The 17852-nt window shown below is 44.1% G+C and overlaps 1 protein-coding gene and 1 long non-coding RNA gene across 7 annotated transcripts in view; one reads left to right on the forward strand and one right to left on the reverse strand.

Annotated features, from left to right (window-relative positions):
- LOC137432405 (uncharacterized) overlaps nt 1-8704 on the forward strand; it is a 115967-nt gene extending 107263 nt beyond the window's left edge. For all 3 annotated transcript variants that reach the window (XR_010985492.2, XR_010985491.2, XR_010985490.2), the window contains exon 4: nt 8363-8704. This is a non-coding gene — a long non-coding RNA (uncharacterized LOC137432405). The remainder of the gene's footprint in view (nt 1-8362) is intronic.
- LOC137432403 (syntaxin-12) overlaps nt 1-15752 on the reverse strand; it is a 61039-nt gene extending 45287 nt beyond the window's left edge. The window contains exons 1-4 of one of the 4 annotated variants that reach the window (XM_068124304.2): nt 15598-15752; nt 9450-9610; nt 2227-2296; nt 1891-1990 (exon numbers count right to left, since the gene is read on the reverse strand). In XM_068124304.2, the coding sequence (XP_067980405.1) occupies nt 1891-1990; nt 2227-2296; nt 9450-9576 (297 nt within the window). In that variant the 5' untranslated portion in view covers nt 9577-9610; nt 15598-15752. Of the gene's footprint in view, nt 1-1821; nt 1991-2226; nt 2297-9449; nt 9611-15597 lie in introns of all 4 variants that reach the window. The other 3 variants (XM_068124303.2, XM_078783173.1, XM_078783172.1) reach the window with 3 other exon arrangements.
- Between the last annotated feature and the right edge of the window lie 2100 nt (nt 15753-17852).

Below are 17852 nucleotides of genomic sequence, written 5' to 3' on the forward strand. Positions count from 1 at the left end.
TTCCCACATGTCCATTCAGGTCTCCTCCCACCACAACAACTTCCTCATCTTTCACGTTTTCCATCAGCTTCTCTATCGCACACCAGAACTTGTCCTTCTCTTCATCGCTTCGACCAACCTGCGGAGCATATCCCGAGATGACGTTCACCAAGAGCTTTCCAATCATCATTTTCACCATCATCAACCTATCACTCACTCTAGTCACACTCACCACACTGTCTACAAACTCCTCAGAAAACAGGACACCAACACCATTCACGCCCTCCGGGCACCCTTGCCACACAAACTTGTATTTCTGTCCCTGCCTACCCTTCACCATTCTCACACCACTTCCCTTCCATCTCGTCTCTTGCACACAACATATGTCCACTCTTCTTCTGACCAATACTTCCACCACTTTTCCTGATCTCCCTGTCATTGTCCCCACATTCCATGTCCCAAACCTCAGAAACCGATCTCCACTTCGGGCTGCACCCTGCCCATATGTACTTGTGATGGTCATGGTTCTCTTTTTGAGGCAATGTTTTTATGGCCGGATGCCCTTCCTGACGCCAACCCTCTTAGTCATCTCTTACGACACACAGGGATACGGTGTACCTATTCTGACCAGGGTACACACTGGGAAACGTTTAAAACATGTAAATTCTGGGGGGGGGGGGGGGGGTGGCGGGGGGGCGTCAGCATCACGGCTGCGGTTTAAACATATTCCAACAATTTCCAAACAGAACGATGAAAAAACAATCCGGGAAAAGTCTCCAAGCGAGAACGTGGATTTGAGAAAGAAGGAGCAGAGGCGGAAGAAAACGAGATACAGGGGGCGGGGCACAAGCCGAGACGAGGAGAGCGAACAAGCACGTGTCTGGGAGGAGAGAAAGAATCAATATAGAATTATTTGTCTAGGGAGGTGAGGTGAGGGGGAGAAAATAAAATAAAAGAAACAAGCAATACAGCGAAGGAAATAACCCAAACCGACAAAACACCGACGGGGGGAGGGAAGCCCCAAGTCACCAGGCCGCGCACGAGGTACGACTCAGAAAACGATTAACTACACACAAGTTTGCACGAACCACAAACCAACACCAACTAGAAACACACAATAACACGTACACAGCAAAATAACCAGTGGAAATTTGACAAAGACAAGAATGGGAAAACACTCAAACTTCGATGCCGTGGAGAGCTCGAAGCACGCCTCACTCGCCCGAGGAACCGGAAGTCTCCAACCTCAGGCTCAGGCCTCAGGCTCCAACTCATCCACTAAGTTCTATCATAATCTGTCCACAACCTTTTGAAATATGTGTATCGTTTTTGGCCCTATGACTCAATGGTGAAGAATCACTTTAAATATTCTCAGACCGATATTCACTGAACTCAAATGATCCTTATAACTTATAAGGTAGTCCTTATAACAGCAACAGACCCAACCTAGCCTGGTGTTGGCTTAATGGTTAAGGTGGCTGGCTTGAGATGTTAGGAGTCCTGAGTTTTAACCCCTGACATGCCGTCGAAATAACACCAGGTAGGTTTACTCAGACTGCCATCCTTCTGAGGTCGGCAAAATGAGTACCAGCTTACTGGTAACAGAGGCACTGCATCAGCGGCACAGCTACGCCCCCAGAAAATGATGCAGCCAAACAGCCTCAGGCTGCATATGAACCACCACCACAATCACCCACACCCAACCTGTCCACCAAATTTCGTCTGAATAAGTCCTCAACTCGATATATCCTGCTCACAGACAACAAAACACAGACAAACAGATAACCTCCATTCACCTTCGGTGGCAGAGATATTTAAAAAACAAAAAAACAAAAAACACACCACACTGCTTAAAAGAGGTTCCTCTTCACACTGCAGGTACTCCCTTCTGCTGCGAGCTTGTCCACCGACCTGCTCGTTCGTGCTGGATGATGTCGTGGCTGCAGCAAGCTGCTTCAGCAACTTATTTGTTTCCTTTGCGAGCTGGTTCGTGTCATGCTGCAATTTCCGTCTGCCGAGGAAAACAAAAATAAAATAAACAGTACTCACACTTTCCACTACACAGGATCAAATACATCAATGACAACTTTCAAAGCTCAGTCCATTTTAATGCAAACATGATATCTCAAGAACCTTCATTTCTCATGCCGAGCTCTTAAAAACCCGATTTTGGCAAAAAAAAATTTTAAAACACTTTCCAATCAGCAAAATGATAAAGCACGTTTCATACACATGTATTCCAATTACAATTGTTCCAAAAGACTGCTTGCATCATCAGCGGTTCCCAGCTGGTTCATCATCCGTTGGATCCGTGAAGCTGCGAATGGAAAGGATGCAAGTTAGAGAATAAAAAAATTGAAAAAACAAACAAACAATAAGCCAAATGTACACAAAAAAATAACAAAACTGCCGCATGGGTCGGAACCTCCTTGTCATTCATTACTCGTCAATAAACAACGATCTCAGTATTTTGGTGTATTTTGTGTCACTGACAATCTTTCGAATAGCGTTTTTACCAGGTTTGGTAAAAGTAAATAAATAAAATAAAACCCGCTTTCAATTCTGACCAACCTGCTTTTCAGACTTCAATTTGTCACGTATGTTTATCAACTTCACATAGTATGCGAATTACATGTCCATGCACATGTGAAATAGTTTGGTTATAGATCCTGTACAAAAGTTTTTTTGTTTTTTTTTGGCTGTGTATAATTGCCCAATGTACTATTCACTAGGTACATTGGGCAAAAAAGTAGGCATCAATAATAGACCACTGCCGTGATCGTTCCCGAACAAAACATGCATTGCCGCATTTCCTCTGCATGGATTGTAATCAAAACGTTCCTTTATTTCCACAAAATGTACCTTATTTCATGACAGAAGACATGTTGTTCAGTGTTCAAATGCACACCAATGGCCTGAAGCCCAAGGTCCTTGGCCTTTATAAGTAGCGGACGTATTATTTTTGATTTTTTGAGGTTTAATTGTGGGTGGAGTCAACTATCGAACCAATGGGAGGAAAGTGAAACAGACGGAGAAATCTGGCTACTTTGATATATAGATGATGCATGAGCTTGAGGCCAAAGTAGATAGTGAGGAGTACGGTATAGTTGCAGTAAGGGAGACATGGTTTAATGAGGTGAGACATTGAAGGACAAAAGTAGTAGGCTACAAGATGTTTCAGTGTGATACAACAACAACAACATGCATTTTAAGGCCATTTTCCCTGCTAGAGCGGGGGTTAGCCTTGCGGTCCCCATGACAATCTTCTCCATATTGCCCTATTTTCTGCATCTCTCCTTGTTAACCCCCTTGCCCGCATTTCTTCTTCCACCATCTTTAGCCAAGTCTTTCTCGGTCTTCCCCGTCCTCTACTTCCTTCTACATTAATTTCCATCACTCTTCTCAACCAGTCACTTTCATCCTTCCTCAACACATGACCAAACCATCTCAACCTGTTCCTCTTCACAGCATCAATCAGAGGCAATATTCCCATCATCTTTCGCAATTCATCATTTGTCTTCCTCTCTCTCTCAACGATACTTCGCACATCCATCGAACCATTCGCATTTCCACTCTTTCCAGCCTTCGTTGCTGCTCTACATTCATTACCCATGTCTCGCTCCCATAAATCAAAACACTTCACACATGCAGCATACACCTTTCCCTTCAGCTTCAGCGACACTCCCCTCCTCATCAGCATGCCACTCAGTTCCCGAAACTTCTTCCATGCACATCTCACTCGAGCAACCGTTGCCGAGTCTGATCCACCTTCTCCATTCAGCATGTCTCCGAGGTAGCAAAATGTTTTCACACCTTCCAGCTTCACGCCGTCTCCAAGATCCAACTCAACATTTCCTCCATCTGCAACTCCCTCTGTGCACACTTTACATTTGAATGTAGCTGCCACACTGGTAAATGACCCTCTCAGACTACTACATTTTTGATGAACCCACTCAGCGCACATTGAATGGAGTTCACTCCGACACCCTTCCTGCACACAGCACACAGCCACTTCCCAGTTCTTTCCACCTCACCACATGCTTTACCACTTGCCATCACCTTCGTCTTTCCTATATTCACCTTCAGACCTTTTGTCTCCATACATTCCTTCCACTTGTTCATCTTTTCCTTCAGTCCATCCATACTTTCCGCAATCAACACCAGATCATCTGCATACAACTCCCACGGTAAACCCTCCTTTACGTTCTGAGCCAGCACCTCCATCACAACTACAAATAGTAGTGGACTTAGCACCGACCCCTGATGCACTCCCACCTTCACCTCAAACTCACCACTGTTCGTCCTTACAGCTGTGCGCGCTCTTTTGTACATTGCCATCACTACTCTGATCAACCATTCCTCCACTCCTAACTTCCTCAATGCCCATGTCAATGTCAATACTTTGCGTGGAACCCTATCGAATGCTTTCTCCAGATCAATAAACCCAAGAAACAACTTCTTCCTCTTCTCCATGTACTTCTCCTGCAACTGCCTCACAATGAAAAGCGCGTCTGTCGTTCCTCTTCCTGGCATAAATCCAAACTGCATTTCGTCGATCTTCACTTTCTTCCTTATCCTCCTCTCCAACACCCTTTCCAAAACCTTCATTCCATGCTCCAATAACTTTATCGCTCGGTACGAGCCACACTCCAGAGGGTCACCTTTCCCCTTGTATAGAGGGACGAGGGTACTCAGTTCCCAATCCACTGGAATGCGGCCTTCTTTCACCACCAGATTACAGATCTCTGTCATTCTCTTCACACCCCAACTTCCTGCTGCCTTCAACATATCTCCCACAACTCCCGTCGGCCCTCCCGCTTTTCCACTCTTCATTGCTTTTATCGCTTCCTCAACTTCCTTCTCAGTTATCTTCTCTGCCGGTCCTAAAACTGGGTTACTCTCTATGTTGCCATCCAATTCATTCTCTGTATTCAACAGCATTTCCATATATCTTTTCCATCTTCCTTTAATTCCATCTGGGTCGACAACGATTTGTCCCACTTCATCCTTCAAGCAACTCACCCCCATCACATCACACCTCTCTTTCGCTATCTGCTTTGCAATCCTGAATACTGCTTTCTGACCCTCTTCCGAATCCAAGCGTTCTCCGAACATTTTCATGCATGCCTCCTGCGCCTTTGCTACCTCTTTCTTTGCAGCCTTCCTGGCTGCCTTATAACTTTCATGCTCTGCTGTTTCTGCTCCCGTACCCTTCGCCTTCTGCCACTCCTTGAACTTCTTCCTCTTCTCGTCAATCCTCTTTCCAACTTCATCATCCCACCACCATGTTTCCGAGTGCCTCGGTGGTCCTTTTGTCCATCCACATACCTCGCCAACGGCTCCCAACAGACTAGCTTTCATTGACATCCAACCACTTTCAAGCTCAACCACATCATCCTCTACCATACTCAGCCTCTCTTTTAATGCCTCCCTTACTGTCACCTCTTTCAACCTCCACACCTTCATTCTCGGTTGGTACTTCACCCGCCGAGCTCTCCTCGCACCTTTCACCCTTATGTCGCAGACAACCAAGTGGTGCTGTGAAAGTGTGATAGGAAAGATAAATTGGGAGGTGTAGCTATCTGGGTAAAATATCCCGAGATGGTGGAGGTAGGGGAACATTTAGGATCAAGTAACCACGACATAGTGTGTGCAAGGATTCCGATAAAAGTTCGGGATGGTTTATCAAGGCTATTCAATTTCAAGAAACCATTCGGGTATGAGGAGCGAGTTTGGTGATGGAGATTGAGAGAGGCTAACAAGAGAGCGATCGGCATCAGAGAAATGGGGAAACCTTCAAGGAGCAAATGTGTCAGATGCAGAGCAAATACATTTCAATCAGGTGTAAAACTAGAGGCAGAACGAGATCAGGATGGTTGAGTAGTGAGATAATGACTGCTATTAAGGAAAAGCAGAAGGCATTCATAAAGTATAAATTGACAGAATTGAAGTTAGACTGATCATTATAGGAGTAAATAGAGGCTGGTTAAGAAAAGAAACTCGGCAAAACAAAGAGGAACATGAAAATGATAAGGTAATGAACAAGTTAGGACAAGTGTGGGTCCATTGAGGCAAAACATATTGGTTGGTGATCAAAGCAAGATGGCGGGCTTATTAAATAATTATTTTACTTGATATTTACACCAGAACAGTCAAGGGATTTATCAACAACTGAGAGTATCTATCAAGGAGGTGATGAAGAGCTTTTACAAAAGATCCAGGTAGAACGTAAAATAACTGAAGAAACAGCTCGGAAATTGAGGCTAAAACTCGGGGGCCAGATAATACGCACCCGAGATTAATGAGGGAGATGGTCGAACAGATAAGTGGGATGTTAAAAGAGCAGATAACCGTGATGGTAACTGCTGTCTTTAACAGCTCACTGGAGTCAGGAAAGTTCAAACACTGCATTGGATTTATCAAGAGGAACTCGAATATGCAAAGATGGAGTCATCGGGAGGAACCTGCATAGGATTCTGGTTTCAGCCGCTACTCCACCCACAAACCCATTCGGCATAGCCAAGTAAAGCTCACAAAAATTGTTTGTAAAAAATTAATTTCTCCATAGATAGATGGAGAAAGAAAAATTAAGCGCACAATAAATACGAACTAGTACAATTAACTACAACTTGGTGGATGTTGACCTTTTATCAAGAACTAGTAATAAATAAATTAATTGAAGAAGAGCAAACATTAAAATAAACACAAATATTCCGAATTGTGCACAACATGGTTTCATGTTCTATTCATGGAGAGATCAATTACAGTGCCTATAGAAAGTCTACACCCCCTTTCAAAATTTTCACTTTTTGTTGCCTTAATTGAAATTAAATTGCATTAAATCAGACTTTTTATGCCTCCATTGACAAAGTCGCCGGAGGCATTATGTTTTCAGGTTGTCCGTCCATCCGTGATAGGTTTTCATTACCGCGATAACTTGAGAATGGCTGAAGGGATCCAAGTCAAACTTGGTGCAGGTATGTATGAGGTAAAGATGAACCGATTAGATTTGTGGTCATGAGGTCAAAGGCCATGTTGGGTAAAAATCCTGTTACCGCGATAACTTGTGAACCAGTGATGGGATTCTGACCACATGTATATGTTCTACATCATATGTAATATGTAGTGATAGTCAGTCATTGTAGTGCATGTAGTATGTAGTCCAGTCATATGTAGTGATATGTAGAATGGTGTAAAGATTAACAGATTAGATTTTGGGGTCAAAGGTCAAAGTCCGTAATAGGTCTATAACTTGATAATGGCTGTAGTGATCCAATCAAACTTGGTCCAGATAAGTATAAGAAAGTAAAGATTAAATTATTCGATTTTGGGATCCCAAGGTCAAAGGCCAAAGGTCAGAGGTCATGTCAGGTAAAAATGTGATAACTTGTGAACAGCTAAAGGGGTTTAAATTAAAACTTGGTACAGGTATGTATAATTATGTAAACATGAACTGATTAAATTTAAGGGTCAAGAGGTCAGAGGTCATGTCAGGTAGAAATGTGATAACTTGAGAACAGCTGAATGGATTTAAATCAAACTTGATACAAGTATTGTAATGATGTAATAATGTGGGCGGAGGCAAATCAATCGACGTGACGTCAAAAAGTGCCGTTCTAGTTCCACCTTTATTTACACATCATAACCCCACAACTTCCAAGTGAAAAAACAAATTCTACAAATTTCGGAAATTAATTAAAAATACAAAACAATAATATCTTGGTTGGATAAGTGTCAACCCCCTGAGTTAATACTTGTGTGGAAGCACCTTTGACAGCAATTACAGCTGCGAGTCTGTTGAGTGCCCCAGTTCCTGCTGATGCGAAACATCCCCATAACATGAGACTACCACCACCATGCTTTACAGTAGGGATGGTTTTCTTTGGGTGATGTATTATGTTGGGTTTGCGCCAAACGTAACATTTTGCATTTAGGCGAAAAAGTACCATCTTGGTTTCGTCAGACCACAAAACTTTTTGCCACATGGCTTCAGAATCTCCAGTGGGTTTTTTTTCATACCTCAAACGGGACTCAAGGTGGGCTTTTTGAGTAATGGATTTCTTCTTGCCACCCTAGCGTACAGAACAGATTTGTGGAATGCTTGGGGATACTGTTGTCACATGCACACAGTGACCAGTCTTTTCCATAAAGGCCTGTAGCTCTTTCAAAGTTGCCATTGGTCTCTGGGTGGCCTCTCTGATCAGTCTCCTCCTTGCTTGCTCATCCAGTTTGGAGACGGCCTGATATAGGCAGGGTCCTGGTGGTACTATACACCTTCCACTTCTTAATGATTGGTTTGACTGTGCTCCACAGGATATTCAAGACCTTTTAAATATTTTTACACCCATCCCCTGATCTGTGCCTTTCCACAACTTAACCCCAGAGGTCGTTGAAAGCTCCTTGGTGCTCATAGTGGAGTCACTGCTGTGAAATGCACTACCCAGCACGAGCAGAGGAAACCGACAGGCACACTGGCACAGCTGCTGATTTTATTCTGAAATAATCAGAATCACTACAATTCAACTCTGGTGGAGGTCAATTAACTTGGTGTGTGATTTTGAAGGTGATTGGTTACACCTGAGCTAATTTACAATTGCTATTCCAAGGGGGAGTGGACACTTCTCCAACCAAGATATTCTCGTTTTGTATTTTTAATTTATTTTCTGAAATTTGTAGAATTTGTTTTTTCACTTGGAAGTTGTCTGTTACAATGTGTAAATAAAGGTGGAAAAAGTCAAGATTTAATGCAATTGAATTCCAGACTATAAGGAAAGAAAAGGTGAAAAATTTGAAAGGGCTGTCGACTTTCTATAGGCGCTGTATAAATCAAAAGAAGTGGTTTTAACACTACATTGGAAGTTAAGGAGGCCTCATCTAGAATATGGTGTTTAGTTTTGCTCATCACATCTGAGGAAGGACATAGCTGCCATGGAGAGGGTACAGATCACCTAGAATCCGAGATTGATTATGGGCCGAGCTAGACGAAACTATGAAGAGCAGCTGAAGGAGACAGGGCTTTATATATTGGAAAGGAGGTGGTTACGAGGTGATATGATAGAGATGTTTAAGATAATGAATGGTATAAACAAAAAACAAGTGCAGACGAGTTCTTCAGTAAAATAGACAATAAAAGGACCAGCGGCCATAGCCTGAGAGTAAAGAGGGGAGTTAAGATGGTACTCAGGTAGTAAGGCAAGCAAGGTCCTTCAGTCAGTAGTTAAGGCATGGAATTGTCTCCCTGGAAAGGTAGTGGCAGCAGAAACAATAGACAAACTTAAATTGGAATTGCATAGGTAAGTAGAAGCATTGGAGATAGAGGTGTAATGGGATGTTGCTGCAGCACAGGCATGATGGACCAAATAGACTCCTATATTAACGTTCCTTGCATCATTTCAAGTTACATGGTAAAGCTCGGATACAAACAGAGGGATCACACTTCGGATAACTTGACGTTTTCACGGTGCACTCACTATTCTGTGAAACTTTCTGGATGTTGGTCGTGATGTTATGGGTGAGCAGCGCAAATTCTTCAGACGTTTCCATGTTGCTGCCATGGTGGTACGAAGAATAGCCCTCCATTTGTCGAGTGTAAGACATGATGTTCGAGGGTTTACACAGATCTGAGCCAGCACTGATGAAACAGAAAAGTAAATTATATATAAAAATAGGCTCCAAACAGTTAACTACACAATACAGCATAGGGTTACACACATGGCACGAATCAGGTTTCGGATGGAAGTGCGTACCAGACACGATGGACCAAATTACATTTTGAAAGTTTTTAGGAGTTATCTACAGTTGTGGCCAAACATATTGGCACCCTTGCACTTTTTTCAAATAATGCACCATTTCTTCCAGAAAATTGTTGAAATCTAAAAATATTTTAGTTTCAACATATGTATTTCTTTTGTTTGCAGTGGAACAAAACAAAAAAAGCTGAAAAAATTACTAAATCTTAGCTTATTCCACACAGAAATCGTAAAATGGCCAGGACAATATTATTGGCACCTTTCAGAAGTTGTTATAAATAATTAGATTTCAAGCAGGTGATTCTCCTTTACTTTGGAATGGAACTCACCTGTGGTGAGTTGTATGTGCCTGCAATATTTTTTAAAATCACTCATTCAACCAGTTTGAATAGAGAAAAGGAGTCATTCTGCTCTTTTGTATCACTATGTGTACCGCAATGAGCATGGAGAAAAGAAACAAAACCAGAGAATTGTCTTATGAGGACAGCCACAAAGTTGTAGCCAAGCATAGACAATCTCAAGGATACAAGTCCATCTCCAGAGACCTTGATGTTCCTGTGTCCACCATACGCAATGTTATCAGGAAGTTTAAGGCCCATGGCACTGCAGCCAACCTCCCTGGATGTGGCCGCAACAGAAAAATTGATCGAAGATTGCAGCGAAGGAATTTTGGAGAAAGAACCTCGATCAACTGCCAAACAGATTCAAGCTGACCTTCAGACACAAGGTACGACAGTTTCAACTCGTACCATCCGTCACCAACACAATGAAAGAGGGTTCTATGGGAGGAGACCAGAAGGACCCCACTGCTGAGAAAGCCAGACTGGAATTTTCCAAAACCCACCTGAACAAGCCAAACTCCTTCTGGGAGAATGTCCTGTGGACAGATGAGACCAAATTAGAGCTTTTTGGTACAGCACATCATCTCTGTTTACAGAAAACAAAATGAAGCCTTCAAAGAAAGGAACACCTTCCCTACAGTCAAACATGGAGGAGGTTCAGTGATGTTTTGGGGTTGCTGTGCTGCCTCTGGCACTGGGTGCCTTGAATGTGTGCAATGTGCATAGCATCATGAAATCAGGAGATTACCAAGGCATTTTGGAGCGCAATGTTCAACCCAGTGTCAGAAAGCTGGGTCTCCATAGAAGGTCATTGGTCTTGCAGCAGGACAATGACCCCAAATAAAACTTCAAAAAGCACCCAGGAATGGTTCAAGACAAAACGCTGGACTGTTCTAAAGTGGCCAGCAAAGAGTCCAGATCTAAATCCCATTGAACATCTGTGGGAAGATCTGAAAACAGCATTTGGGAGAAGGCACCCTTCAAATCTGGGAGAACTGGAGCAGTTTATGCAAGAAGAGTGGGCCAAACTGCCAGTGGAGAGGCGAAGGAAGCTCATTCATGGCGAAAGGAAGCGCTTGACTGCAGTTATTTTGTCCAAAGTCTGTGCTACCAAATATTAAATCGAGGGTTTCAATAATTTTGTCAATGCCATTTTTTTATTTTCTGATTTAAAAGGATTTATTAAGTTCTGAATCAAAAACAAAGGTTCTGTAATATTAACAGTGAAACAAAGAATTGTGGAGACCAAATACTTTTGTCAATTTTAACTTATTTTTAGAGAAATTGTGAGTTATTTGAAAAAGTGCAAGGGCGCCAATATTTTTGGCCACGACTGTATGTTGTGTCAGCATGGTGCTTAGCCAGTGTCAGTGCCAATGCCAGTGTCAACGCCAGTGTCAACGCCAGTGTCAACACCAGTGTCAACGCCAGTGTCAACACCAGTGTCAACACCAGTGTCAACGCCAGTGTCAACACCAGTGTCAACGCCAGTGTCAACGCCAGTGTCAACACCAGTGTCAACGCCAGTGTCAACGCCAGTGTCAACGCCAGTGTCAAAGCCAGTGTCAAAGCCAGTGTCAAAGCCAGTGTCAAAGCCAGTGTCAAAGCCAGTGCCAATATTATTATATTACGATGTTGCTTTCCAACCTGGTGTTGGCTTAGCGGTTAGGGTGCCGGCTCGGGATCCTAGGATCCTGGGTTCGAATCCTGGTTGATAGCTGAATCAACACCAAGGGGGTTGACTCAGCCTGCCATCCTTCCGAAGTCGGCGAATTGAGTACCAGGTCACTGGTAATTCCCTTAGTGTCACAAGAGGCGACTAACAGGGTTGGCGGCAGGAAGGGCATCCGGCCATAAAACATTGCTCAAAAAGGGGGCCGCGAGGCCTGAAAAAGGCCAACCCCTGCTCTGCAGGGCAAAATGGCCTCTAAAGGTGGTTCATTTTACCGGTAAAGTGAAATAATTTAAGGTCAGGTCAGTCGTTTGGGACTGCTACTGGTAACATGCAACCCAATGCAACCGACTGCCTGGTCTGGTTGTTGGCGACTAAACCGACACCCCTCACTGGCTTTGCGAGTGAGGAAGGTGACCGACAACCTGCCAGGGCTAATAACAACACCTGGAAAAGGGTGGATGAGCTCCATTCGGGCATCCAGCACGGAAATGGTATCTCCTAAAAAACACCCAAATGAGGTAGGAAGATGTATTTTTCTGCCAGGCCTATTTACCCCCTCCTGCACAGTGGTCCTGTGAAGAGATTTCCTTGTTTCAGGACTAGGTGAAGGTTTTGCTAGTTTTTCCTCATTTTTGTAGCCCTTTACAAATTAGTTGCTTTCAGCGTCGTTTAAGGGCAAATGTCAATTTAAAAAAATTGTACCAAAGTGACGTAAATACCGGTCAGAAAAAAAATATCTAGTACTGGTAACAACGGCACTCCCACTTAATGTAATAACAATATCCGGTACCAGTAACTCCCAATGACATAATATCCAGTACCCTACTACTACGTCACTCCCACTTAACCAATGAAATAACAATATCCGGTACTGGTAACTACATCACTCCCACTTAACCAATGACATAACAATATCCGGTACCAGTAACTACATCACTCCCAGTTAACCAATGAAATAACAATATCCTGTACTGATAACTACATCACTCCCACTTAACCAATGATATAACAATATCCGGTACTGGTCACAACATCACTCCCACTTAACCAATGAAATAACAATATGTGGTACTGGCAACTACATCACTCCGAATTACCCGCACGTGACAAAGCCGAATGCCTCAAATCTGTTTGCCTCAAAATCTTGTGTCCCAAACCCATCTCTATCTGTATCTGTATCTGTACCCACCTTACCCAGTCGAACCCAGCTGCTCCTGGACTCTGTGTCCTTCTCTCCTGACAAGGTGGAGAAGTTTTTGTCAGACCTCGACTCTGATTATGCAACTGGACCAGACAGCATCAGCCCATGGGTCCTAAAATCCTGCTCTGCCGCTCTATCTCACCCTCTCTCTGTTCTCTTCACCCTCTCTTTTGCTCAAGGTAATCGGCCATCATCTTGGAAATCAGAAAACATTACCGCTTTACACAAAAAGGTGCAAAAACAGATCCTTGCAACTACAGACCAATCAGCCTGCTCCCAATTATCAGCAAAGTCATGGAATCCATCATTGCTTCAGATATCAAATCCTTCCTCTTCTCCAATGGCTTGATCTCCGATCATCAATTTGGATTCAGACCAGGTCATTCTACTCTGGACATGCTGCTTCTGCTATCTCAACAATGGATGGAGGTCCTCATTGCCAAACAGGAAATTAGAGCTGTCTCCCTTGACATGTCACGTGCCTTCGATACGGTCTGGCACCCCGCTCTGCTCACCAAACTCTCCTCCTATGGTATCCATGGAAATCTCCCCGCATGGCTTGCGGACTTCCTCTCTGGTCGTAGTCAACGTGTGGCCCTGAATTGATTTCCCTCATCTCCCCTTCCTGTTCAGGCTGGAGTTCCCCAAGGAAGTGTTCTGGGCCCTGTCCTTTTTCTGGTCTTCATTAATGATCTCCCTGACTCTCTTGAAAATCCTCTGTCTCTTTGCTGATGACTCCACTCTCTGACGCTCCATTCCTCATCCCTCAGATCAGCAGTCTGCAGCCTCCTCACTCTCTGCAGATCTGGACAAAATCACAGACTGTAAAAACATGTGGAACATGTCTTTCAATCCTGACAAGTCTCACACTCTTACTATGTCTCTCCGAAAAGACTGACCGGACAAACCTCCCATCTAATTTCTCAACAATCCTCTCCAAGAAGTTCTGTCACTCAAGCTTTTGGGTCTCACCATCTGCCATGATCTTTCCTGGGAAAACCACATTTCCAAGCTGGCCTCCAAAGCCAGTCGTCGTGCTAAGAACGATGGGCGTCCTCCATCCAGAAGCCACGACGGAGGATGCCCAGAAGCCACTGGGCATCCTCCATCATGCCAAGTCCTTCCTTGGCACACCTGAGCTCCTAACCACATACAAGGCTTTCATTCGCAGCTCAATGGAAAACTGTTCTCCCCTCTAGGCTGGTGCTCCTGCCTCACACCGAGCTGGGCTTCACGTTGTTGAAATCAAAGCTTTCAGAATCATTGGAATCTCCCGCGATGAAGCCAACTCCGAGGGCCTTTCACTCACTCACCGCAGGCAGGTTTGGTTGTCTTTCTGTCTTCTACCGACTCCTCTCCGGCCTTGCTCTCCCAGCTCTGTGCTCTGTGCTCTGTCCCCCAAATATTCCTACAGGTCACACAAGATCTGCCAGCAACCCTCTAATGATTAAACTGCCAAAATCAAGACTCTGCTCACTTTCACTCTTTCATTCCTCTATTCCTACTCTCTCTCTCTTCAATCCCACTCCTCCCTCCAGGTCTTTAAAACAGCTGTTCACCACCATCTCTTATCTTCCCCCCATCCAAAACCTTGATATTTTCTACCCCCGCTAATTCACCCCAGATCCACTTTTTTGAAATACCAACCTCTTTCCTGGAAGTCCTTGCAGTGTCCATGCGTTTTATACTTCTCCCACCTCCCCCCCAAGCCCTCTCCCTCCCACAGATCTCTCGATGTCCCTGCTCTCAAATGTTGTGTTGTGTGCTTCCCTCTCTCCCCATCTTGTCTACCGCTCCCCTTATTAGACCTATATGTTTTATGTGTCCGTTTGATTTTTTTTTGTGTCATTAATGTCAGCTCTTTCACGAGCCTCGATCTTATATGCAAAAAAATTAAAAATAAAATATCCGGTACCAGTAATTACATCACTCCCACTTAACCAATGATATAACAATAGTCAATATCCGGTACTGGTCACTAAATCAGTCCCACTTAACCAATGAAATAACAATATCCGGAACCAGTAACTACGTCACTCCCATTTAACCAATCAAATAATATCGCCAGAACACAATTGCAGTCAATTTCTAGGGTATCTGGGTCCCTCAACGGAGAGTTTTCAGTGATCCCATAATGCCGTGCGCGCTGCCACGTTGGTTGTATTCACTTCCCTAACGATAGCATCAGTAGCTCTCTACCATGTTTTTATCTCGTTATTCTGACACTGCAATAGAAGGTTACGCTAATCATTTGGCCTTGTTTAGCTTGCCAACCAATATGGCGCCCGCGCACTGCATCATGGGTACTGAAATCCCTCCATATAATCACCGGTATACGATATACTGGTACCTGCGTTATGTACAGCAATTTAACATAACCGATAACGTGACACACATTATATGTTAAAAGTTTATACTTATGCAGACTTGAAAGATAAAATGGTCATAGTTTAAATAGTAATTAAAGACGAAATCTCTCACGTGAAGTATAACTATAAATCGAACACAGGGCTGTTTCTGATGTTCATTTTCCGGGTTACTCCAGTAGCCGAGAGCGGTATCTCACAAGACACAACTGAGCGGAGGCCTTGCGATCAACGTCCAGAAATACTTGTATGATTGAATTTTTAAAACAAGTAAATTCATTCTTACCTTTGTCTTTTGCCTTTCCTTTAAATCAACTGTGTACGCGAAAAGTGAGGAAGAAATCCACCGCTCCGCAATGCTGGAACGATCTGTTTATCACTTGTCTATTCGTTTTATCGTCTGTTAGATTTTATTTTAATGACGTCGTTCAGATCTACCGCAATCTAGGTACGCCATGTGAAAGCGTTATATATATATTTTATTTTTTTGTACGCTGCAGAACAATTTTGGAAAAGGAAAGAGGGCGAAATGTACCAACCAAGCTGAATGTAATTGTTATATACCGCTCCGTTGATTGCCGTGCGTGGCGTGGCGCTGCCAAAGAGGTCACGAGTACAGAGATTTTTGGTGGGTCGTTGATTTGCCGTGTTACACCACAACAAGAGGCAGGGCCGGCATTTAGAATTTGTTTAGGGTACCGGCACACAATGGCCTGCTCTTAAAGTTTAAGAACCCTCTTAAGGGTTAAAGTTAAAGTTAAGGGGGTTAAGTTAAACCCTCTTAACGTTCGATCCAATCCGACGGTCGGCGTACCGGTATTAATTCAGCTTCTAGCTGCGGAGCACCCACCAGTTTATAGTATTTGGGAAAGTTTGAGTGTTTGTGCACTGTTCTCAATTTATTTTTTGAACTGCAAGCAATGGTTTTATGGAGAAGTAATATGGCGCCCAATCGGCTTCGACAATGCACGTCATTCAGCACGTTTTCCTTTTTTATTTATTTAACGAAATAAACTCAATGTTGCACGCTCAGTGGATTCAAACACTCAAGCAAGCACCCTGTTCAAGTGCATTCATATTCCATAAGGAACGGCTGGCTTGGCAAGCGCTAGCAAGCTGCTTGGTAACTGAACACACTCTTGGATCAATTCAAAGCATTTTCTCACCACCAGAGGAAAATTTATTGCCTTTTATTTATTATTATATCGTTATTATATTTATATATATTACTAGATTATATATTTATTTATTTTTTTATTTAATATATTTTAATTTATTTTATTTATTGCCTTTTATTATATTTATTGCTTTCATTTTAGTTCATTTATTCATCTATTTATTTTATTGAAAATGTATTGCCTTGAAGGAAAAGTAAAAACGGAATCTCGTATCCTTAAAATTCAAATCAATATTAATCAACAAGGTAATCATTCATGTCTGCATTGCCATTGAGAGAGCACATAATAATAATGGAATATTCGGGGATGACGTCACCAGGGGGTGGAGCGTGCGCATGCGCAATAAAGAACCTTGGTTTTGACTTTCCTCCGCGTGATTTGTGTGCATATTCCCGCAACCTTGCACTAGTAGATTGGAATACTCAGCATATTTGCTTCTCCAGGATACAACAGGTTGAAAAAGAACACGGTAGAGCGCATACCTCAACCACGCTGAACAGTTTACCTTTTGTATCCCACTGATAGGTCGGATCTGGATTGGGACCTGAACCAAAATCTAATCGGCTTGTTCTTGTTACTTACCCAACTCATTCATCAAGTTTCATCCCAATCTGTCCATAATTTTGTGATATATCCTGTTCATAGACAAACAGACAGGTGTGGAAACATGATCTCCGTACATCGCAGATGGCGGAGGAAATAAAACACGTTTTCTCCAGATTTCGGTAAAAAGGACGTTGAAGTGCGGTGCTATGCGCACGACTTGTTCGCCAAGAAGAGAAGCAACAACGCAGGTAACCAAAAAAGAGTCTTTATAACAAAGCTCAACTATAGCACTAAGGTGCTCGGGGCTGCGCGCCCCGTGTATATATCCCGAGGCCACGCCTACCCCTCGGGCGTGGCCGACACCCTCTTGGTGTGCGGAATGATGTCACCGCGCCATCGTGTCCGCCACACGCGGCCCCCCAGAATTCCCGCGCACCTCAAGGGTCAGTTTGCGGGGCAAACGGATGACCCGGCCGAAGCGCCCAGTGGCGGCTGGCGGCGTCTGGGATGCCGGGATGTCATCTGGGATGCCTCCGGCGCGGCACCTGGGATGGTTGCGGGACCGGGGGGGAGGGGGGCGTGCCGGCGGGGCCGGGCGGTGCCGGAGGTCCGCCCGCCGGGGGGGCGGCCCCGCCGCGGGGGCCGAGCCACTGGCGGGGGGTGGTCCACGTCGAGGTGGGCCGGCTTGAGGCGGTCCACGGAAACGCGGTCAGGAGTACCGCCGATGTCGAGGGTGAAGTGTTTCGCCCCGGTCTCCAGCACGCTGAAGGGCCCGTCGTACGGGGGCCGCAGCGGTGTCCGGTGGGCGTCGTGGCAG

Source organism: Myxine glutinosa, chromosome 8 (assembly GCF_964187855.1).
Source record: "Myxine glutinosa chromosome 8, kmMyxGlut1.1, whole genome shotgun sequence".
NCBI lineage: Eukaryota > Metazoa > Chordata > Myxini > Myxiniformes > Myxinidae > Myxine > Myxine glutinosa.